Raw genomic sequence first — 26,087 nt, 5'->3', positions numbered from 1 at the left:
AATACAGCAGATGCTATGGTTCTTACCTGAAAGTGGCCACGAAGTTCACCGTGGGCCAGCCCAAGACAAACGATTTCAGGGCATTGGTGTTGCCTTCTCCCACTTCGTCCACACAGCTTGCTGTCCACATGTCACTTAATTTAATTTTATTTTTTATCTTAAAGTTGTTGTTATATCTAGAAAGATAAAAACCACACAGGACTTCTTGTTGTTTTGTTTCCTAAATTTTATGAGAGCTCCTGTACTTGTGACAAGAGGACAGTTTCCACTAATCATAGGCAAAGAGTGTCTTATTCACTGTTTGTGACTTCAGTGCCTACAGCAGGAGACTGTAAGATGGCTGGTTACCTGTGACCCCGAAGGCTCTGGAAACATGTGTTGTATTAGTCCTTATGCCTGCATTTATGGGCAGCAAACGGCCATAAAATATCTGTATTTTTTTTCTAAGTTGAGCATTACATTTGGATCAAAAATCTAATTTTAAATTTACTGCTGTACTAAAAAAATTAATGCACTTATTATTTATAACTTCCTTACTTCCAAAAAGATTTGAGTGGATGAACAAAAGGTTAAAATACACATTACTTATTAAAATATTTATAAAATTTTCACCTTAAGAGAGAGAGATGCACATAAAAATTATAATCTGGAATTAGAGGAATTTTCAGTATTTCCAACTGAATGGTTACAAGTTTTTCTAGTCTTTACAAGCAAAGGTTAGTTAAATTTCTTTAAAACAAATGTTTTTTCTGGGATGCCTGGGTGGCTCAGTCAGTTAGGTGTCTGACTTCAGCTCAGGTCATGATATCGTGGTTCTGGAGTTCAAGCCCAGTATTGGGTTCTGTGCTGACCGCTCAGAGCCTAGAACCTGCTTTAGATTCTGTCTCCCTCTCTCTATCTAACCCTCTCTCACTCAAGCTCTCTGTCTCTCAAAAAAGAATAAACATTAAAAAATTAAAAAATTTTTTTTTCTTTTAGAGAGCAAGAGAATGAGCAGGGGAGAGAGCAGCAGGGGAGACAGAGAATCGCAAGCAAGCCCCATGCACAGCGCAGAGCCCCACATGGGGCTCGATTCCACGACCCTGGGATCAAGGACGGAGCTGAAGTCAAGAGTTGGATACTCAACCAACTGAACCACTCAGGTGCCCCTAAATTTCCTTTCTTAAAAGTTTGTTCGTATCATTTCCCCTTGTATTCTGGCTAAAACTGAAAAACTCTAGCTAAAAACAGACCCTTAACTAAACTGGAAAAAAAAAAAAGGCAGGAAGTACTACACTTAAGTGGAGTTAACACAATTAATATTTATCTCCAAGGACCCAGAAGGTAATCTACTTTAAGTTAGCACTGAAATCGCTTTTTGACAATTTCTACCTAATCTTCCTTAGAACCTAATATTGAAACCACCATTATCTCTTGACCTAAATTCACAGATTTCATGCTCATAATGGACCTGAGACTTAGTTAGAAGGCACTGGGAAAGATAAAGAGAATGCTTAGGGAAACTTGGACACTTCCTATCACTCAGAGCCACTTGTGGAAACAGAAAAAAACTGACATGAAATCAAAGACACTTCATATGGCAGTATTCCTAAAACTCCTCCATGGAATATTTAAAACCAAAACTCTTCAGTCGGATTTATGAAATGAAAAAGGATCTTGCAGGAACTACGCATGAAGGATAACCTAGATTCAAAGCTTCATTTATACTTCCTGTGGGGCACACTCACTGTAAGTGTAACAGAAAAGCACCTTGTGGCATAATAGCGTTTTTCTATATTTCATTTCAATATTTTTTTCATCCCGTTGCTACAAATCTTTGGATTAAAAAAATTTTTTTTAACAATTATTTATTTTTGAGAGACAGAGTGCAAGCGGGGGTGGGGCAGAGACAGAGAGGAAGACGCAGAATCCAAAGCAGGCTCCAGGCTCTGAGCTGTCAGCACAGAGCCCGACGCAGGGCTTGAACTCACGAACCATGAGATCATGACCTGAGCCGAAGTCGGACGCTTAAGCAACCGAGCCACCCAGGCAGTCCCCAAAACTTTGGATTTTTAAAAATCAAACAGACACTGAAGATAAAATTTTATTTCCTTTTTAAAAAATATTATTTTTTGAGAGCGACTATTTAGGTAATCTAAAACTGAAAGTACACATGTTTTTCAAAGAAAGGTATGTTTCTGTATCTCTTGTCACACAGTTTGTGTTTTCTAATGCAGTTTGTGTTTTCTAATCTCTATATCAGATACTTCAGATACCAGGTGGGAGCTGTTCACATTTACGGCCCTGAAGAAAAGTCATTGCGATGATTTTTTTTCCCTAAATCAATAAAGTGCCAAGATTACCTACCTTCTACAAAAAATAAGAAGTTGCCTAAAAGTGTAAACAATCACTTCCATTCTACTAGCTATTATTTACTGAGAATTTCCCACTTGCCATCCAGTCATTGTGGTAAACACTTTACACATATTATTAGTTTAATCCTCAAACAGTTTACAGATAAGGAAAAGGAGTTATGGAGAGATTTAGCTAAGTAACTTGCCAAAAGTCACACAGCTTAACTAGCGTAGCTAGAATCTGAACTTGAGCAGTGTTGACTTCCTAGCTAATTTAATGCTCTTAACTATGTATTTATAAAAAGCCCTGGATGTTGTCAGTCTTATAAATAAAGCATCTGGATGCAAGTATTTTACCATGAAGTTCCCTTCAGCTTTTCTATCTTCAGTCTGTTTTTTATCTCTCTGTACCTCCATGGTTTTCTGATGGGACTGTCACTACAGAGGTGGAGAGGAATCTCATACCCACTCATGTCTGCAAAGATAAATGGAGTAGTTTCAAAATATTTAAAACCTGTATTAAATAAAATTTTTATATTAAGATGGATAGTTCTGGGGTCATAGTGTGTTTCTTCAAAATTTTCACTCTCAATTTCCAATAGTATTAGACTATTCTAATAAAATTTACAAAGTAACAACCCAAAAAGCAATTCTTTATTTCCACAGTGTAGTCCCTTACTGCAAATTTATTAAGATGAGAGATGTATGTCCTTGTTTTTCTATGCTCCAGTCTTTGTACTAGAAGGAATGCCAGTAAACTGCTGAAATACACAGGATTCTAGGGAGATGCCCCTCCAGTCTAAGATGGAGATGTTTTACTAAATACGCTTTGGGGTAGAGAACATGGTATATTTCACAAGAATCTGATGATAATTCTACTGATAATGAATACATGATCAGAACTTTTTTTTCTCATCATCTTTGTGACCTAAATAGAACACATCATTATTTCCCTATTTATATAGGAAATTAATATGAGAAAAGCTATGGCTTAGGAAGGTACAAAGTACCTAGTCACTTCCTTTTAGTAAATTCCAAATGGCTGCTCTATAGTTATTAATGGAATATTAACTTCCTTCTAAATACTTTAAAGTTTTTAAGCACTGTCTTAAAAGATGGAAAGCCATAATTCTATCAGAAAAATAGCTTTTTATTCAGCTTTTGAAGGAGTATGAAAGTAGTCCCTAAGGTCCCATTCAATTTTAATACTTGTTCTAATTGAGTATGGAAAAGAACGACCACAAACTCAAGGTAATTTTAGGTAAACATTGTCAACATTCAGCATAAAGTGAATAAAATACCTTAGCCAGTAAAAGTACAAAAATTAAAAACGATTTGTATTACTGCATTCACTAAAATCACTTAGTTTCACTAAATAAATATAAATAAATATGGAACGGCTGGTCAACTAGTTACCCCACCTGAACTTATTTCTACAGCATCAACCTAAGGGCTGAAAGCAGTTCCCAAATGGAGCCTGAAGATGAGCTGAAGTAGTATTGAACTTGAGGTAGTGAATTTGTTTACTAAGCACTAAGTAACTCCTATCATTTCAACAAATGAATTGATTGAGGGTATAACCCCATCTTCTGTCACAGGGTAAAAAGTGGCAGAGATCTGGTATTACAGGGGCTGGTTCTTCTTGGTTGCCGTTTATTTCAGGAAAAAGTATTAAGTTCTTATTAAGAAGGATCTGTGAATATATCAAATGTTATCTACGAGAATGACCACATAATGATAAATTGTGGTCAGAATTTCTGCAAGGTGGCAGCATTCACAAATCATGATTATCTTCTCAAATCCTTATGTCCTCTCTATGGCAAGGGTCTTGGGCTCATGCCCCTCGCCCCAAATTAACTTTGATCACTCACACTTTTTAATATCCTCAATAAATGTAGAAAGTACTTAAAATAATCTTTCATGAATTGACTCTCTTAAATAAAAACAGAATTAAATCAACTGTTACTAGATTTTGTCACTTAATAAAAACATTTAGGTAGACACAAACAGGTATCCCAAAAGCAGTAGGTGAAAAAACATGGTGTATATCTTATGCGAGAAAGGGACAATCAAAATAAAAAATCAGCTATACAAGTAGATGATGGGCACAGATTTGGCAGTATATTTAAAACAGCAATTTTCTAGTGGTAAAGAAACTATATAAAAATTTTTTCAGCAAAACACTATATAGGTTACATAAAACCACATAATGTCTACATTAGCAATAACCAGAACAGTAAGTGACAGGTAAGAAAACAAGTCTTCTACTCTAAATATTATCATAATTGTTGAGGAAAAAACATCCAAAAAAGGTGAAGGAAAATACTTTCCTTCACAAGAACTGAATACATGCTATAAGTAAATAGTCTCTAAGATCCTAAAGTATAGGAAATGGATTACTGTAATAGGTTTTTGTTGTTTGCTTATCTCTCTGCAGGCTGAGCACAAAACCATGCACATAATGAGTAAAATGGGGAACAGTACAAAGGGCCACCCACTGGAAATAAGGCCTAGATTAAAATCCCAGTCCACCACAACTCCTGTTACATGACTTTGGGACAAACCCCCCTGAGTCTCAGTATTTATGACCTAAAACAACTCTTATCTTGCAGGATTGTTAGGAAAATGTAATAAGATCTTTGTGACTCTGTTATAGTATCTAGCATACAGAACCCATCCAATACATTTCATGTAACGAAACGGCAACTAATGTACATTAAAAAAATAATGATTTGTTCCTCATCTGACAGCACATAGCTTCAAATGGACCTAATACAGAGGCTTCCATGGACAGACTTTCCTTTCTCTATACTGCTATATTGCTATCTATAACAACAAATCCACTTCCAAAACAACATCTGTAGGCATTACTTGTATTCAAAATATGTTTTAAGCTTTGCTAATTTTGAGTTTCATTCCTCTGTCATCATAAAAAATATGTGGTAAGATTTCAACGTTACTAATTTTGTTAAGACCTGAGCTACTGCTGGTCAGGAGGGCTTTTATTTAAAAAAAAGAAACCAAAAAAACAAAACAAACGAAAACGACAAAAAGACGAGTGTCGGTAAGGACATGGAGACACTCCAACCCTTGTGCATTGTTGGTGGGAATGTAAAATAGTGCGGCTACTACGGAAAACAGTATGGAGGTTCCTCAAAAAAAAATAGAAGCAGATCCAGAAATGCCACTTCTAGGTATTTATCAAAGAAGTGAAATCAAGATGTTGAAGAAATATTAACACTCATGTTCAGTGCTGCACTATTTACAATAGCCAAGGTGTGGAAAGAGCCTAAATGTCCACTGGTAAATGAATGGATAAAGAAAATGTGGCATATACATACAATGGAATATTATTCAGCAGACTTTAAAAAGAAGCAAATCCTGCAATATGCAACAATGCGCATTAACCTAGCGGACATTGTGCTAATGAAATAAACCAGTCACAGAAGTACAAATACTGTGTGATGCCACTTACATGAGATATATAAAATAGTCAAACCCATAGAATCAGAGTGGAATGTTGGTTGCCAAGGGCTGAGGGGAGAGAGAAAATGAAGAGTTTTGCTAATTAACAAGTATAAAGTTTCAATTATGCAAGATGAATACATTCTAGAGATCTGCTATACAACACTGTGCCTATTAGTTAACAATACTGTCTTGTACACTTAAACATTTGTTAAGAGGATTTCCTGTTAAGTGTTCTTCCCGTAATAATAAAAAAATACATTCTGAAGCACATTCCGAAACAGTTTTCTAATCTTTATCCTTGCCTCTAACTTTCAAAAGAAAATATCAATGGTTCACTAAGCATTCTAGCGAGACAGCAGAACACATACTGGTTAAAAGCACTCTGGGGGCATCTGGGTGGCTCAGTCGGTTAAGTGTCTGACTCGAAACTCGGGTTTAGATCTCAGGTTTGTGGGTGTGAGCCGTGCATTAGGTTCCATGCTGGATGTGGAGCCTACTTAAAAAAAAAGCAAAAAAAAAAAAAAAAAAAAAAAAAAGCACAGACCTAGGTTCAAATGTGGGCTCAACTAATTACTAACTGTGATCTTGCTGAAGTCACTTAACTTCTCTGAGTATCAATTTCTTCTTTAAAAAGAAAAAAATAGCCTCTGCCTGACAGAACAGTTATACAGGTTAAAGTCTCTAGAAAAATCCCTATTATACAATAAGATCCAAATAAATGTGAGGTCTCTATTGTTGTTAGCACCACTCAGACTAAATACACTGCTTTGCAAAATTAGTATTGAGCCTTGTCCACGTCTTCTTTACGACATGGCGTAACTTAGGTGTGCGAGTGACAATAGTAGAAAAAAGTATTTACTGTTCTCTGGTGACTAAAATCTTGTTAATGTTACTGGATTTACTGAAACACTCTGATCTTTTATTAGGTTCGGTAAACAATGAGAATGGAGGACGGAGCAAGGAGCAACCACCAGGTCGCAGGGGCACTGAGTATTGAGCAGAAAGTCAATTCTTCTGGCTACCTGTGACATACATTCCAAGTATGTGTGTATCCTTCATTTAAGTGCCACTTCCCCACATAAACCCTCACTACGTTTCATCAGGACTATTATAAGCTCCTGTCCAGTCTGCTTGCTTCTCTTCTCAGGCTTACCCTCTAACCCGTTACCTATCACAGCCAGAAACAAGATCTTTTTTTTTTTTTTAAACTAAGTTTATTTATTTTTAGAGAGAGAGGGAGAGGAGGAGGGAGGGAGAGAGGGGGAGAGACAGAGAGAGAGAGAGAATACATCCCAAGCAGGCTCCACACTGCCAGTGTGGAGCCCGACACGGGGCTCCAACTCACAAATCATGACCTGAGCTAAACCGAGAGTCGGATGCTTAACTGACTGAGCCACCAGGTGCCCTTTCAGAAACAATAGCTTAAAAATATGAACTCCTCTAACTGAAATCCCTTAGAATAAACCCAAACTCCTTATCACAGCCTCTGTTGCAGCTGGCCTCCGAGAGGCCGCCAGTGATCCTGGCTTCCTGGCATCCACACCGTCGCACGGGTATCTTCCATGCTGCACTCCCGTGGGTCTGTGTGGCCAACAGCACGTCAGAAATGACAGCACAGCACTTCCAGGATCGGGTTATGAAAGACCGTGGCTTCTAGTTTGAGTGCTCTCTCACGTGCTTACACTGTGTCCCGCCCTCCTTTGAAGGAAGCGATACCCTGTTACGAGCAGCCCTGTGGAGACACCCACATGGCCAGAACCTGCAGAGTCTGGCCAACAGCCAGGGAGGAACTGAGGCCTGCCAGCGTCCACACGAGCGAGTGGGGAAGTGGATTCGCCAGCTGCCATCAGGATGTCAGATGATTCTAGCCTGGTCAACAGCTTGACTGCGACCTCAAGGGGACTTTGAGCCAGAACCACCAGCCAAGCCCCTCCTCAGTAGGGGAGTGCTAAGGATGACGTGAGTCTTCCTGAGTCCGAGATGTGTGCAGGTATAAACAGGTTTTGGGTGACTTGTTACATGGGAATAGATCACTAATATAGCCCAAGAGGGTCCCAATAACCTGATCCTCATCGATTTCTCCAATCTCAGTTCACAGTCTCCTGCCCATTATGCTCAGCTTTTCTTTAGCTCCGACAAGGGGCCAAGCTCTTCCCACCCCCTGCTCTTGCCTCTCCCAGAATGCTCCTCCTTCTACCACCTGAATGGCTGGCTGCTTTTCGGCCCTAGATGATTTTTCCCCCGACCGTACCTACCAACATATATCCTGTATTTTACCTCACCCAGCACCCTATTTTCTTCACAGCACTAACCACAATCTGCAACTCCTCCACATACTAGAACAAAAGCGCCAAAAACGCAGGGACCATACCTGTCCCATTCTTCACCGTATTCCCTGTATGTGTTCAGAACATAGCACTGAGTGGGGCCTAAAATGAACACTTGTTGAATGAATAAACAACCGAAACTTTTTCTTTGCAAAAATAAAACAAAAAAAACATAAAAGTTACTTCAAATATTAGCTCTGGTAACAGAAGCCAGACATTCTTTACAGTAAGCACTGGACGGAAAGGCGACCCTGTTAGTGGGAATGCAATTGTGTAAGGGTAACTGGGAGAGAGCTCACGGTGTACTTACTTGATTTTGGCCACAACAAACAGATCATTGAACAGGAAAAGATGCCGCTCCTGTCTCTGCAGGCCTCTTTTGAGTTCTACCCGGCCATCAATTAGCAAGGTCCTACTGGAGCACACGAACGATGAGAGAAATGTACACGTGTCCACGCTGGCAGAAGGGCTTTCCCTGTCACAGATCAAACACCACAGATCTTTAGTCAAATGATCAAATATAGGATGGAGTTCTATAAAATTATAGCTTCTGGTTGTCAAAAATAAATAAATAAATACAGCTCTCTGTATCTTTTTAATGCCATGACATAGTTTCCTAACTGGTCCCTCAGTCTCTCTCTAACACAGTGGTCTTTTACATTTCATTATGAAAATTTTTCAAACATAAAGCAAAGTGTAAGTTGTATAATATACCCCCAACCTAGATTCTACCATGAAAATTTACTGCACCTGCTTTATCATGCATCCATCGAACTACCCATCCTTCTATCTGTTTAATAATCCGTTCCATTTTTGGCCTTTCAGTGTTAACTGAACACAGCAGTATGTCTCCCCTTAAGTACTCTGGCATGGAGGTCACTGACTAGGGTTCAACATTTACTAACAATTTAAAAAACATGAATGCACAATGAAATGCACAAACCTTAGGTGTATATTCACTGAGTGCTGACAAATGTATTCACCTGTATAGTCTAAACCTTACCAAGATGTGAACATTATCATCACACCAAAATATTTCCTCTTGTACCTTCTCAGATGTTTTATATATTAACTGAAGATGGCTTCTATGTATGGGCTTTTGGGTTGTTTATTTCTTCACTGCAGGCTGAGACCCATCAGCTCAAAAGTCTACTGGCACCAAACTGAAATTTTTATACACTTGATTATTTAAAAAATAGTCCAAACAAGCAGAGTCTTAGCCACTTGTAGCTTGCCTGCTTTGCATATGCCACGTAACTACACCCAATATCGGCTAGCCTTGGTAAGATAGAGTCTAATGATTCTAAGACTCTAAGACTTCCCTTCAGAGTTCTCTGACCCAGAGATTCCCTGCTGCACCAGGGACCTGCATCCCTGGACAAGGAATCCCCAGAGACACTCTATGGTCTCCGCCACCTCAGGAGTTCCTTTGCCCTCCTCTCCTTCTGGTTGGTGGTCTTTAGGCCCCAAATCTCAAGACAGTCGCATGTTATGAGGGGCTTCCTTTCTGATGCAACCCTGCCCAATGAGATCTTTTTCCTTGTTTAGCCCCTAAGTCTCACAAATTCCTTACAACAGTCTATCCCCACCCCATCACCCTCAAGGCAACCACTATTATGACATTTTTTTTTTCCCCAATGAAAACGAGTTTTGCCTGTTTTGCAATTTCACATGGAGCTACCATATGTACTTCTTTGTGTAAGATATTTTTTAGTTAGCATACTTTTTTTTTACATTAACCAGTAATCTATTGCTTTAATATGGTTGAATAGTATTCCATGACATAAATATATCAAAGTTTGTTTACCCATTCTCCTATTGACAGACCTGGACTCTTTCCAGTTTTCAGCTATTATATAAATTAAACATTGTCCTGGTCTTTTTGTGACCTATGTTTTAATTTCTTTTGAATAAATACCTCAGAATGGAATTGTTGGGTCACAGAGTAGGTAGATGTTTAATTAAACAAATTTTATTAATGTTTTTATTTATTTTTGAGAGAGAGCGAGAGAGCGAGCATGAGACAGCACGAGCAGGGGAGGGGCAGAGAGAGAGGGAGACACAGAATCTGAAGCAGGCCCCAAGCTCTGAGCTGGCAGCACAGAGCCCAATGTGGGGCTCAAACTCACAAACTGTGAGATCATGACCTGAGCCAAAGTCGGATGCTTAACTGACTGGGCCACCAGGTGCCCCGGTGGATGTTTAATTTTAGAAAAGAGTGCCAGTTTTCCAAAGTGGTCACCCCAATTTTTATTGCCAAGAATATTTCCGGAGAGGTCAGTTGCTCCACAGCCCTGCCAACATGTGGTGTTGTCACTCTTTCAAATTTTGGCCATTCCAGTGGATACATAGTAACATCTCATTAAGATTTTAATTTGCACTTCTACGATGACTCATGATGTTGACTCATGTTCTTTTTGGTCATTTGTGCATCTTCATTTGTGAATTATCTTCAAATATTTTGCCTATTTAGAAAAATTGGGTTAGGTATCTTTTTATGGATGAGTTATAGGAATTTTTTTTACATATCCTGGATAAAAGTCCTTTGTCAGGTATGTTTTGCAAATATTTTTTTTTTCCTTGCTTGTTGCCTGTACGTTTTCTTAATTGCGTTTTTGATGTAGTTTTAAAATTTTGATGAAGTCTAATTTATCATTTTTGAATGGTATTTATTCTTTGTGACCTTTCTAAGAAATCCTCACCTACTCCCAAGTGGTTATAAAAGATATTCTCGGGGCGCCTGGGTGGCGCAGTTGGTTAAGCGTCTGACTTCAGCCAGGTCACGATCTTGCGGTCCGTGAGTTCGAGCCCCGCATCAGGCTCTGGGCTGATGGCTCAGAGCCTGGAGCCTGTTTCCGATTCTGTGTCTCCCTCTCTCTCTGCCCCTCCCCCATTCATGCTCTGTCTCTGTCTCAAAAATAAATAAACGTAAAAAAAATTAAAAAAAAAAGACATTCTCTAATTTTTTCCAGTAAAATCTGTATAATTTTAGTTTTTACTTCTAAGTATATGATCTATGTCAAAATAACTTCTTCACAGTAGAAGGCAGGGGCTAAGGTTCATTTTGCTTTTCTATATGGATACCTTATTATTCAGCACTATGTGCACAAAAGACTCTTCTTCTATGGATTGCTTTGGCACCTCTGTTAAAAATGACATGAGTATAAAGCATGGGTCTATTTCTGGGCTCTCTGTTCTGTTCCACTGATCTATTCGTTAATTTTTATGCCAGAAACACAACGTCTTACTATTTTATCTTTATAGTAAATCATGAAATTAGGTAGTATAACTCTACCAACTTTTTCTGTTTTGAGATTGCTTTGGATAATCTGAGTCCTTTGTCTTTCCATATACATTTTAGCAAGTATAAACATGGAGAACACAAGAGAGAAAGTCTATTGAGGCTGGGGAAGAAGAACTGAGCTCAGTTTCAAACAAACTTTGTTTGAAATTATCAGTGGACCAGACGGCATGGGGAAATGCGGCAGACAGCTGGCACTCAGAAGAGGGGTCAGAATGAGATGCAGAACCGGTGATCATACAAAGACATGGGCACGGATAATACTATGGGAGTACTAGAACTGCCTAGGGAAGGAGCACAGTATATGAAAGAAAAGAAAAAAGGCAGAAAGAGCTCCCTGAGAAAAGAGGTGATTTGAGGTGGTGAGGAAAGGAGAATCTGTGAAGGAGATGGAGGCTGGTGAAAAGTAGCAGAGGAAGAAGAATGAAAAGCAGAGGAGGTCTCGGGTGCTGGCACTGGTAGAAAGGATAACGGGCTGAAGCTTGAAAAGATGTCTGGGGAAAAAAAACCAGTTGCTCATTAGGACTTTCAAGAAAACTGTTCCAGGAGAACGAACAGTAAGGTTCTGCGGAACTCAAGTGGCCTGGGGCATGAGGAGTTAAGGAATGAAAAGTAAAGACTTAGAGGCTGGTTCTGGTTATTTGTTAGCAGCTAAACCCTAGAAGGCGACTTTAAGAGGAAAGGCAGGAAGAGTTGAGAAACAATCAGCCCTGAAGGCAGGTGTTATTATCCCTCATTTTACAGATTTGGAAGCTGATGTTCAGGGCAGTTAAAAAACACAGCTGCTAAGTGAAAGGGATTTACAAGTAAGCATGGTTTCAAAACATGTACTTAAAAAAATTCCATGTAGTCTTTCATTCACGTTGACTCATCCCTCATCCACCCATGGTAACTGAGCTCAGCAGTTTAGGACTTAATGGGGGTGGGGGAAGAAGTGGGCTAATCCAAGCTTTTCTGCTAAGTAGTGTAACATGGGGAGTTATGTGGTTGCCTCAGTTTCCTCATCTGCAAAATAAAGTCAGTTGGAGTAAAAGACGCTTAAATTGTTTTTATAATTTGTATATGGGACTAAGTATAAAAACCTGTACTCAAAAGGTGGAATTAAGATTACTGATGAGAAGGAAATAGATAATGGATATGGTTAGCAAGCAACCCTAACCTACAGTTTATAAATACAGGGATAAGCATACTTGAGAGTCGCCTCAGGGAAACAAGTTGGAACTCAAATAAAATCAAAACCAAAAAACAGTAATAACAAAAAAAGCAATGAGAACTGAAAAACACTTCCTTATTAGTCTAATTTTAAAAAGGAGCTCAGAGAACTAGAATTTGTCAGGGTCTCCCATCAAAGTATCAGGTGGAAGAGGCCATGTCCTGTCATCCTGAGTATCTGGTCCATGTGGTGGCCAGCATAGGTGGGGATTCTGGGTTATCCACATTTCTTGGGTTGGGACAGTGTGGCTCACGGCGCCTGAGCTCTCCTGGGTACACTAAAAACCGGAGTACGCTCTGAGAGAATGTCCAAGTGGTCAGCCGTCCCTTCCTCTGCTACAGCTGTCCTCAAAGTGTGAGGTCGGCAAGCAGCATCGGCCTCTTAAAAATGCAAACTCTCAGGACCACCTCAGACTTACTCAAACAGAAGCTTGGGGGAGGGGGTTGGCTCAGCATTCTGTATTTTAGCAAGTTCTTCAGATAATTCTAATGCACACCGAAGTTTGAGAACCAATGCGCTCCAAGACCCTGTAACACATTCTGGTTCTAACATTAGAAAATTCTACAACTCTGTGTTCAAAGTAAGTAAGTATTAGTAGCATCTATATCTACGTTTCAGGTAAGGTGAGCTTCTGAGAGCTATTCCATCTTTTCCTGCCATTTTCGGGCCACCGTTACCTCTCCGAAGAAGTGAATTCCATTATGCTCACTTCTTACTATTTAAGCACATACCATGTGTAATTTAAAGACACGTGTGAGGAACAAAGCAAGTAAACCAAAGACCTTTGAAAGAAAAGGAAAAGGAAGCTTCTATGTTTAATATTACAGACTGAAATTAGGCAGTGAGAAAAGGCCCATATTCACCATCATAGAAAAAAATCCTTTCTATTTCAAATTCTTTTGGGATGCGGAGTGGGAGGAGACATAATGGCATCTTTTATCATCCTCTATTATGTAGTGATTTTCAAGTTTACAACAAAAAAAGAATGAAACTTCACTTGCTGTTATGAGAATTGAGCAAGGACAAGGCTAGCAAGCCCTGGACGGATGAAGGGACGGTTAACACCGCATTCTACGTAGCTGTAGTTCTGTTAGTGTCCGACAGAAGCTCTTCTCCAGGAGAAAACTCACCTGTGGCATTTTAGTTTTAGGTTTAATAACTAACTGCTTTTCAATTATAATTATAAACCATTAGATAGCAGTATGGCTGAAAATAGGGATGTTCAAACTACTACTCAAAGGTTCCAACAGTAAATAGTTTAGGCTTTGCGGGCTCAACTCTCTGCCATTGTGTCTCAGAATCAGCCACAGACAATACCTACACCAACAGGTGTGGCTGTGATCTGCTTATCTGGGTCATAGTTTGATGACCCCCGATTTAAACAATAGTTCTAAAACATTTAGTTTTACTTATTTATTTTTTTAAATGTCCATTTGTTTTTGAGAGAGAGAGAGAGAGACAGAGGATCCAAAGCAGGCTCTGTGCTGTCAGCAGAGAGCCCAAATGTGGCCGGAACCAACGAACCATGAGGTCATGATCTGAGTCTAAGTCAGACACTTACCCGACTGAGATACCCAGGTGCCCTAGTTCTAAAACATTTAAATACTTATAAATAAAGGCTAATCTGAAACACTTAGGGAATTAGAATTGTCTGTTTGTTTGGGATTAGTGTAGAGCAAAATTTAATTAGGGAACTAAAAAAATGTTTTGCATTTTAAAGCAACTCCGAAGGATTTTCACATGTAATAATTCATTTTCCACCTTACAATAATACTTTCAAATAAGTAGATTTGACAGTGGTGTGGAGAATCCACAATGAAGTTAAAATATTTTTCTTTTTCAGTGTGGATTTATCCACGTACACGTCTGCAGTCTGTCATTTTGAAGATCCACATATAAGTATGGCACGAGATACCTCATGACTTTAGCAAGCTAAGCGTTGGTTAAAAAGAAAAAAAATACAACCAACATTTATGCGGTAGTCTAGGGTAAAGATAAACATCTCAGTACTCACATAATTTAAAATGAAAAAAATCTGTCCCAGAAGGAAACAAAAGCACAAATAACCTTTGTGTTTTTAAAACTACAATCTTAATCAGTGTTTCCTACTTAAAAATGTATTTCTCAATTATGTGAGTCTGAAGTGTTTATTTTTATTCTGAGTGCAATGTAGATGTGTTTATTTTAGTCTTTTAGAGTATGGAAATGGGGAGGAGGGCAAGACTGTAACCTTCCATTTAGCCTCTTAATATAGCCTGATTAGGATTTACAAGTTATAATTAACAGAACTCTAAAATGATCTAACAAATACAAGCTGAGTCTAAGAATTAACCTGCTGCCGGCTTCTTACGTATGTATTAACATTCCATTTTCAAATAGGTTTGTGAATCCATTTCTAAAAGGCAAAAAGGAATTTCTTAACCTTAGTGATTTTTTTACTAAAATTAGATAATAGCTTTCATGAAACTTGGGTCACCGTAATACCTCTTAATACTTATTACTAGGGCTCATTGTAAAAGTGAGTTTACTTTTAGGTACAGTTTTAGAGGAGGTCGTGCTTCATCCTTAATCACAGAAGAAAATAAACTAAAATTCAGAATACTTCTTGAAAATTTCTATGTTTATAACCGGTAATTAATTAGGGATTATGATGACAGGTACTAGATAGGATCTTGATAACCTCAAAGCCTAGCACATGGTCACCACTCATTCCAAATGCCATCTCTTCCATGAAAATTTTATTCAGTTGAATTCTTCATTGGTATCTCTTATCTGATATCTAGGACTTATATCCTGCCTTGTACCTCTTAAATATTCTCATTCAACATGTATTGCGTCTATGATCACCACATGACAAATTAATTATTACAGTGATAAGGGTCGCCTTTGGTGGGTGCCTGCCATGGACCAGGTGCTGGAGATAGGCATGGTCCTTAGAGTCAGGGAGTTAGTGCTACAGATACATCAGACAAGTAAACAATGATAAACTAGACTGGTAAGTGCCACTAGAGAACTTCATAGTACAGGGGCACTGAGAGGAGCAACCATAAGAGCCCCTGTGTGAGACCGGACTGCTTAGAGAAGTTTCTTGGAGGAACCAGTCTTAAAGGATGGATGGACGGATGAAGGCTGATGGGCAGGCTATGCAGAAAGAGCACAGCACAAGTGCCGGATGCTGCGAGTGACCGGGGGAAGTTCAGGAAGATGGGTGACACAGGCCTGAAGAGGAGCAGCAGTGGATGAGGAAGGGGCCACATACTGGATGTTTCTATCACATTTGACTTTATGTGAAAGCACTAAGAAGTGTCAAGCAAGACATCGTGTCTTGTAATTTCCTGAAGAAAAGAGACGAGGGCAAGCTTAGAGGAAGGGAGACCTTCAGGAATTCACTGCAGTGATCTAAGGCAAGAAAGGTCATGGACCAGATTTGGCAGTGAGGAAAGGACAGAAGATCCAGGAAAAAAACATATTAGAGAGATATTAAAAATACACATTGTTGAAATCTGCAAAGTGATTAATTAGTTATGGGGGTGAGACAGAGATAGGGCTAAGAAAAAAAAATACTAACTTAGCACCCAGACTCTATTTATTTATTCAGGTTTATTTTTCATCCAACAAATGTCTGCTAAGCCTCTGTATGTGTCGGCTAGGCCTGCTGCTAAATGCGAAGAAATGGGATAAGCAATCCTCTCCTCTGGTGAAACTCTCAGTCTAGTTAAACCGTCAGCTAGGTTCTTGACATCACCCATCATTTTTTGCTCAGTTCCGTTTGCAGCAGAGGTTGAAAACCACAGCCCACAATCGTATTTTATTTGGCCCACCCAGAGGCCTCAAAAACATTTAGTTTTGAATATCCAGTTCACCACATTCCCTCTCTTTCCACTTTTTCTCCCTCTGTTTACTGCACCTCTCAGGGACCTGAAAGAATTTAAATCTGTGTGATTTGTGTCCCAGTGTTACTTTCTTTTACATGTTTATAGCTTAATTTTTAGTTTTTTTTTTAATTACGGGAAAACACACATAAAATAAAAGTTATCATTTAAACCACTGTAATAAGGTATAATTCAGTGGCATTTACTATATTCACAGTGTTGTGCAGCCATCACCACTGTCCAGTTCTCACTATCCTCATCATCCCCAAAGAACACCTGTGCCTATGAAGCAGTCGCTGTCCGTTCCCTACTCTAGTGAGTCCCTGGCAGCGACTAACATCTTCCTGTCTCCATGGACTTGCCTGTTCCAGACATTTCCTATCATATGATGGCCTTTTGTGACTGGCCTCTTTCACTTGGCATAATGTTTTTCAGGTTCATCCACATTGTAGCATCTATCGGTACTTCATTCCTTCATATTGATGAATATCATTCCATTGTATGGACGGATCACACTTATTTATCCATTCATTAGTTATTAGTTGATGTTCATTAGGGCTGTTTCCACCTTATGTCTACTGTGAATAGCGGTGCTCTAAAAATTCATGTACATATTATACTTGAACATCTGTTTTTTTAGGTTTTTTCTTTTTTTGAGTATAAACCCAAGAAGGGAGCTTCTGGATCATACAGCAATTCCATGTTTAAATTATTGAGCAACTGCCAAACTCTTTTCCACAGTGGCTGTATGATTATACATTCCCATCAGCAATGCATAAGGGCCCATACTTTTGACTCTTCCCTCTTTGGTCTCCACATAGAACCACATCTTACCTTCTAAGGATATTCAAACTAAAAATAAAATCTTCTGAGTCTAGATACTCACACCCTCTCCTACAGTTTGTAACGAACTCCTAACCGAACTCTTAACTTCCTTGCTCTCCCTTCTTCAGTCTATACCACCAGCTTCTAACTTCCATCAAATCAGTCTTTCCAACGTACATGCCAGTGATCACACACGGCATGGGCACTGTCGAAAGAGGCAGCCCAAATCATTAACCTAGCTTTCAAGTTCTGACATCTGTTTACCCTACCTGGTTGATGGAATCTCAGGTTGGAACTCTCTATATTGCCTGTGTAAAAGTAACCCTGGTTGTGTCTTAACAGAATAAATTAGTCCAGAAACACTTCAGAACAAAAAGAGATGACTATTGAAATGAAGCCACAAAACCACTATCGACATCAAAATTTTATCTTAATCAGCAATAAAAATACGACCATCAGGCGCTCATGACTATCTCAGATGTGTCAACATTGAAAGCACATCTTTAGGAAACCTAGTCTGAAGCAATAATCTGTCTTACTGATAGGATAAAACATGGGAAAGCACTATTACACTTCAATAGTCATCATCTAGGAAAAAAATCACATCCAAATTACCAAAGAAAACTGCATACAGATTCTAACATGATGTGGCTGTACGCAGTATGTGCGACCATGTCCACTTCACATTAACATTAGAGACGCATCATGTAGCTCATGTTATACAGTTTGAATCCTGACTTGGAATTATAGAACGGAGCCTAGTGATAACGTTAATGGCAGGATCAAAATGAACTAAGCTAGGACAAGGGTTTTCAGAGTAAGTACATGAACAAATGGTTGGATAAATAGCATGAGCAAGGCCTTAAAAACAAGAAATACACAATGGAGAACTTTTAAATTACCAAAATGCTGACTGGAACATGCAGCACAAGTGGTGTAACAGCAGTCTTATATCATCAGTGTTAATATTTAAAGAGCAAGGAGGGGTGCCTTGATGGCTCAGTCAGTTCAGCATCTGACTCTCGGTTTCAGCTCAGGTCATGATCTCACTGTTTGTGAGTTCGAGTCCACATCGGGCTCTGCACTGACAGCACAGAGCCTGATTGGGATTCTCTCTCTGTGCCTCTCTCCCTATCCCTCCCCCACTTGCATTCTCTCTCTCTCGCTCTCAAAATAAAGAAATAAAACTTAAAAAAGACACAGAGTAATGAAAACATAAACATTACATAAGCAAAGACAGAACAGCAATATGGAAGGAGAGAGTGAAGGACCGAGAAGGACACTAATGAACAGTTATACTAACAGCACACGATCATACACAAAGAGACATTACTTCCAAAAACGGGACTGAACTACATAACTTCTTTAGAGCCTTGACAGAAGATGCTTAACATCTATTAGGGATTCACTTAGGAAAGTCTTGACAAGTCTTGTCTTTGACAAGACATTACAAGGAAGGAGAGAACAAGATCACACATTTTAACTCTGAGAGTTAAAAAAAAAAAACAGTTTACATACAAATGATACACAATGATGTAGGCCCGAGTAGAGAAAAACCTGAGTTTTAGAACTACAAACACTCCAGTGAAAACGGCAAGTCTTTGAGAACAAATCTACTTGATTATGAAATAATCAGTAGGAACAGAGAGATTCCAACTAAGGACTGGAGAAACCAATTTAGTCACTTGTGTGGCCTATTGACTTAAAAATACTGTGTATCTTAATTGCCAACTAAAATTGGTTTGGGCCATCTTGAATCAGATAAGAATGCTGACCATATTTATAAGCTACTCAAGGAGATTTTATGTGTAGTGATTACAATGTGATATGCTTTATATGTTAGTTTGTTTACTGATTCAACAATGAGCCAGGTTACCAATACGCTGACTGGGCACTCCAGTGGCTTGACTAGTTTGATTCAGGCAATAATTATACAATCGTACACTGAAAAGAACAAAAGAATCATACCTGAATAAAGGCAGTTCTATCTACAATTTCTGGATATGCTAAAGTTAAAAAATATCATCAGATAATTTCTAGTTAGAAAATTAAGAAATATCATATTATACCTGTGAATTATAAAGTTCTCAATGCAGTAAGCTAAAGGCAGTGACTTAAGTTATCTGCTACCTCCAGTGACCCTGTCAAGAATAATTTTATGAAGAAATGATTCCAGTCTGGTTAACATCAGATGTTTGGTAATTGATGATTCTGCAGTCACTGTCTAACCTGTCCAAAAGCACATTCAACTTTTGAAAGAAAACAGTTAAAAAGATATCAAATAAAACTGAAAACACACAAAAGAAGTATCTAAACCCAAGGAAATACTTATAAAACGGTCTTGGTCATTAGTTGGGAGGACTATCACAAAGCTCCAACAGTAGGCTCTCACTGTAATAGATAACACAGCTAAACTGAACGAACATATAAGCTATCTCATAATTAGAACAGATATTTTCATATGTTCCAGAAATTTCTTCCTCACAGCACTAAGAAAGTACTTTCCCTCTGAGAATGCAAAGCATGCTTTCTTGTACTTAGTGGCAGTAAATTCTATCAAACACTAGCAGCTTTTCATAAAATTGGTACTTAAGTCAAGGATCAGTTAGTATGTTATAAGGAAAAGATGTCAGAACTTTCTCTGACAGGCATTTCAGTTTACGAACAAGAGTATGTTTTAAAACTACTCTGTACACAAAAGGTACCTGAATAACTACCAAAAAGCCTGGGATGCTGTTTCATTCAACTGCTGGGACTGAACCAAACTCTGTCCACCAAACTCAGTCATACAGATGACTGAATCCTTGAAAACAGGATTTAACAATTGGTAAGGACACCAGTAATTATAATTCCAAAAAAAAAAAAAAAAAAATAGGCTCAGAAGTCCCATGCCATAACGTGAAATGATTCTTAAATAAGTACATCTCTGCTGTTGGCCTGCAATAAAATATTCTCATTGGTCTCCTTTTGATAAAAGTACCCAAAATTCAAGTAACTGAGCTTTCCAGGTGACCTGATTGCTTATTTTACTATACTAAAACCTTACTTACTGCACAATAAAAACAATAACATATTAAAAAGATGCTGTGGTTTGTGGGAGTTAGGGCTGACTTAATATATCTCAAGTGTTTCATGCAAGCAGATGCTGGGAAATCTCATGTTGATGTTACTAACTTTTTAAAGCATTCAAATTCTAACATACCTTCCAATTTCAAACAAAAGTAAACCCAAACCATAAAATAAGCTTTACGTACAACACAATATTTACTGTCAACAAATGTTGTGCTACATTTTTTTTTTTAAAACAGTAAAGAGACACAGGTATTGAGTTTACTACTGCATAAGAAACTGTCTATTTTCCAACTACTGATCCTTTTCACCTGGGACTCTCACCATTGGTACAAGTATCTGAATGAAATATGATGTAACATATTGTTACATATTGAAAGGCCTGGTATTTTAAATAAATCCTTTCATCTGGTGCAATTTTAACATCTGTCACCAGAATAAGAACTAAGACAAACGCAAAAAATCCTCTAAATTGCCCAGGGATATTATGATTGACATCTAAATGCGTTGAAAACAGTGTAATCAGATATAAAAAAGATGCAACAAAAGGCCACAGAAAAGAGGTACAACCTCCAGTATTAAGGGAGTTTGGGAGTCAGGAAGTGTCCTTGAAGGCAATGAAGTAGCAGAGAAGGAAGAAGAGGGATGCGCAAGGAGAAAGACATGAGACTGGGAAAAGTTTCACAGAGGAGTCAGCATTTGATTGGAGGCCTTTGGAGAGTTATGTTTTTGACAAGTGAGAAAAACTTCAGCATAAAAAGATCCGGTGATCTGCTAAAGGTCACAAAGCTACTCTTTGTAGAGTCAGGCCTGGGAAAATGGTTTCTCAGTGCCCAAAGCAAGTAGGCTTTGGATTAGGCATTAAATTTGGGAAAAAAGCAGCAGTTTGGGTGGTACTTTTCACATAGTTCTTCTCATAATAAATGATCTTTACCTACTTCCTGTTTCTCTGGCTGAAATAAGTCACAATAAGAAAGGTACTAGCAAACATTTGGCAAAAAGGACACCGAGAACAGGAAATATTTGTTTATGTAATTTATGTGATAATCCTCTTCTCTAAACACAGAAACTATATGAAACCTTTTGTAAAAATGTCAGTATCCTGGTATGTTAGCAGTATCTGACTCATAACAGGTTATTGTAATTATTTGCTGACAGAACGTACTACAAATGTGCTACATGGCACTTAATTATATATTATCTTTTGTGCCCTCTACTTATTTCCTATCTATATGCCATGTCTCCCCAGCTGGATGGCAAGCTCCTAGTGAGCACTTTATATCCTGCATCAAGGTAGGACCCGTGTCTTAGTTTTAATCCCATTTCTAGAACTGTGCCTCATACAGAAGCCTCAGATGTTTCCAGGATGAATGGTTAAATAGAACATCCTTAGTTTCTTAATTTCTTCTCCCCCTACAAAACAAGTTGAGAAATCACTCAATTTATGTGGATCATTCAGAAATCAAGACCAAACCCCAAAACCACTCTGCTCTGAATCTGCGTTTGTTAGTAATGCTTTTCAGCTGGAGTAGGGTAGGGGTGGCTTCTGGCTGATGGTTATCACGGTTCCAGTAGCCCAGGGGCCCAGGGGAGCACTGGGTAAAGAACGAAAGTGACTCTCTTGAGGGGAGGCAGACCCATTTGATTGTTTGCTTCTGTTCTCTACCTTACTTTATGATTGCAGTCACATGCCACTCTATTTCTGGAATTCTCTTCCATCAGTGCTCCTAAATTAAAATAAAAGAGGAGGGGGAAAGAATTCCAGAAAGATGAATATTTGACTTCACACAATTTAGTTCAGAGTGGTGGGGCTTTTTTCCCAGTGATCAAAGCATTCCAAACAGTGAGAAAAAGCTAAAAGCTATTAGAAATAACCTAACCCAACTGTCTCTCTTGCCCAAGTTCACAGACTCTAACTCAAACTCAGCCACTCCAAGACTTGGGCTGTGGTGCACATGTGCAAAAGCATGCACTTGATGCTCAGCATGGTTCTGAAATTCTAACCCCTGATGCAAGGGCAAACCTTTCAATTTTGCTCTTTACAAAATACAAAGCCTGGCATACACTCAACAAGTGTTTGCTGAACTGAAACCCAGAGTAAACTAAAGCCACCCAAGAAACGTTAAAGTACTCTCTAAACGGATCCCAGTCATGGGGAACCATCTTATTAAAATCATATTAAAAATCCTCTTGTCCTTCTCAAAACTTTTTTTTTCTCATGTTCAAGTTATCAACAGAGGGCTCACAATGTTCATAAATGAATGCTGAATAACACATGTCTTCATTTCTATTCCACTCGAAGTCTTTAAAAATGTTAATAATCAATGGAATCCTTAAAAATGCCTGCTGGTGTGTGTTAAAGTGTGAAACCCACATAGTAAAAGCTAGACAAAATAACACTCGACAGCCCAACTAAAACCACACCACATTTTAAGTCATTTTTTGCATAGCTAAAGTGACATCATTGCCTTCACAAAGCAAAAAGCATGCACTGCGTCTCTGTTGGTTGAGCTGAGCAAACACACATGTGGCCCGATTTATTTGCAGACTGTGAACATTTTAGTGCGCTGCTAGAAGGTGCCTTCTCAGACCGATGGGCACAAGTGCTTAAGCAATACGGCCTGTCAGAGAGGCCTTACTAGAAGCAGAGGTTAGTGGGAAGTGCTCTACCGTTTCCATCATTCCCAATAAAATTACATTGGAAAAAAATTCCAGAGGGTTTGGAGAAAACTGGAGAATAAATTTTGAAGTATAACGTGATTAAATTCTAATGGAAGTGTCATTCTCCTGATTCCTCAGAAAAAGCTTCTCCACTGAAACTCAACTCTGGATATTTACATAAAGTGTTAGTATTCCACAAAAACAGAGTTGAATTAACTACATTTCTAGAGCTGCCTAAATTCTATTCTCCTTTTTATAACCAGGAAGCTAAGTAGATTGACTCTATGGAAAAAGAAGAAAACGGGTGGTGATGGTAGGGGTGGAGGAGAGAGGGCAAGACTTCTTCTCTTCTAGAACCAGAGCTCCATATGCCCCAAATACTCAGAACAAAATCAGGGTCCCTGTCCTCCTTGAGGGCAAGGGTTTCTGTCTGTCTTGTTCACTGCTATGTTCCCGGCAGTGCCTGGCCCCAGGAAAGACTCAATAAAATATCTGCTAAATGAATTATGATGATGAATGTTCATCTTGTTATGACTGCTACAGACAGTTGTGGGGCTTTTCTGAAGGTGGCATATATTGTCGGGGTTAGTGATGTGGGAAGGAGGCAGGTCTCTGAAGTGGGCCAGAGCGCCCAGCTCTGCCTTCGCACTTTTTCTTTGATCTGCTGTCTTATAAAAGAGCTCCTTGGGGTTGGCACTGAGATGACCAGAAGGAAGGGAGGAAAGAACAAGTCCTTACTTACAAATGATATTTTCTAATGGGATGCTGTTGTCTTTATTTCTTTTAGAGCCCAGCGTTTCTCTGAGTTATCTCCCATGGGATGTTAACAGGTGACCAGCTCAGGGAAGACCGCTGTGAGTACTCACCCTAGTTACTCCCTCTCTAACTGCCCCGTTTTGTCTTCTCATACAAGGTACTAGTTTACTTTTTTCTTTTTTCCTTTTTTATTATTTATTTTTTAAGTCATCTCCACGCCCAGTGTGGGGCTCCGACTCACAACCCTAAGATCAAGAGTCACATGCTCTACTGACTGGGCCAGACAGGCTCCCCCTGGGTACTACTTTCTAATACTCTCATTTGTTATATTTTGCTATCCACATCCCCACCCACTAGAATGTAAACTCCGTGAAAGCAGGGACCTTACAGCTATATCAGGCAAATGCCTAGAAATGCCTAGAAAGTGTCTGATACAAAGCTGTCACTTAATTATTTGTGGAATGAATTAACAATTGCTAGGCAATGTTCTAAGAGATGACACCAACAAAATGCCTGTCTCTTCTCGAGTTTATTTCCCATGATGACATAACATCAGGAAAAAGAAGCCTGAGGGAAACACCAGATTGAAGATGTTTCTTTACATCCCTATTTCACAGAGCTTTTACTATGCTATACATACAGTGTAAACTGATGAAAAACCTTTCTTCTCCCCAACTGAACCTCTGACAGGAGAAATGCTTCCCATTTGCATTGACACACGTGAGAAATGCAGCCCTGTGTCTTGCTTAGGTAACCCCATTTAGACTTCCTTGGCTGTGGGGCTGGCTCTAAGGAAAGATCCCTGGATTTCCTCTTGGGCCAGTCTTAAATTGTCAGTGTGGTGATATCAGGGATAACTGGGGACAGATGCTCCATGGTGTTTGCAAAACAAGGGCTAAGACTGAATTGAGAGTTCCAGCTGTCCCTTCCCCCCCCCCCCCCCCCGCCGCCCTTCCCCACTTGGATATTCTCCCTCCACTACCAGTGTAAGACACCCTGGGTTTTATTTATTTAGCTTGAGAGTTTCTGAGCGCCTTCATTAATTTTGGAAAATTCTTGGCCATAATCTTCAATTATTTTTTCTACCTCATTTCTCTCTCTTCTTGGACATAATTACATGTACGTTAGACCACTGGATATTGTTCCACAGCTCCTGGATGCTTCACATTTTTCTCCTTTGTGTTTCACTTGGGAAAATTTCTACTTATCAATCTTCATGTTTACTGATTCTTTCCTTAGCTGCATCAAGTCTGTACATAAACATATTGAAAGAATTCTTCACCTTTGGCATCACATGTTAATCTCTAAGATTTACATTTGACTCTTTTTCTGTTTCTTTCTCCCTGCTAAAATTTCCCATCTGCTCATGAATGCTGTTCATCTTTTCTACAAGATCCTTTACATATTTTTTAAAGTAATCTCTATGCCTCATGTGGAGCTTGAATTCATGACCCAAGATCAGGAGTCTCCTGTTCCACCAAATGAGACACCCAGGCGCCCCTAGATCCTTTATGTATTAATAATAGTTGTTTTCATGACCCTGACGGAGAGTGCCAACATCTAGCTCATTTCAGTCTGGTTGGTGCTTTTTTTATGTATAAAAGTAGCATTCAAAGAAAGTTTTAATTTCAATTTTAGTTAACATGTGGCATTATAGTAGTTTTAGGTATACAATATGGTGATTCAATAATTCCATATATCACCCAGTGCCCATCATGACAAGTACACTCCTTAATCCTCATAACCTGTTTCACCCATCCCCTCACCCTCTCCTCTTCTGGTAACCACCAGTTTGTTCTCTACAGTTAAAAGTCTGTTTCTTGATTTGTCTTTCTCTTTTTTCCTTTTCCTCTGTTGTTTCTTAAATTCCACATATGAGTGAAATCATGTGGTATTTGTCTTTCTCTGACTCACTTATTTCGCTTAGCATTATTCCCTCTAGCTCCATTCATGTTGGTGCAAATGGAAAGATATCATTCTTCCTTACGGCTGAATAATATTCCATTGTATGTACATACCACATCTTTATTCATCCGTAGACGCACACTTGGGCTGCTTCTGTATCTTGGCTACTATAAATAATGCTGCTATAAACATAGGGGTGCATGTATCCCTTTGAATTAGTGTTTTTGTATTCTTTGGGTAAATACCCAGTAGTGCAAATGCTGGATCATAGGGTAGTTCTATTTCAAATTTTGTGTAACCTCCATACTGTTTTCCACTGTGGCTGCAACCCCTTTGCATTCCCGCCAACAGTACATG

General features: G+C 38.9%; 1 protein-coding gene across 5 annotated transcripts in view; it reads right to left on the bottom strand.

The window, feature by feature from the left end:
- The window catches only part of ARHGAP20 (Rho GTPase activating protein 20), a 125,157-nt gene that overhangs the window by 40,078 nt on the left and 58,992 nt on the right, over positions 1-26,087 (bottom strand). For all 5 annotated transcript variants that reach the window (XM_027036465.2, XM_027036462.2, XM_027036463.2 and 2 more), the window contains exons 3-4: positions 8,439-8,603; positions 27-176 (exon numbers count right to left, since the gene is read on the bottom strand). In XM_027036465.2, the coding sequence (XP_026892266.1) occupies positions 27-176; positions 8,439-8,603 (315 nt within the window). The remainder of the gene's footprint in view (positions 1-26; positions 177-8,438; positions 8,604-26,087) is intronic.

Source organism: Acinonyx jubatus, chromosome D1 (assembly GCF_027475565.1).
Source record: "Acinonyx jubatus isolate Ajub_Pintada_27869175 chromosome D1, VMU_Ajub_asm_v1.0, whole genome shotgun sequence".
NCBI lineage: Eukaryota > Metazoa > Chordata > Mammalia > Carnivora > Felidae > Acinonyx > Acinonyx jubatus.
This window is presented reverse-complemented; position numbering and strand designations above follow the sequence as displayed.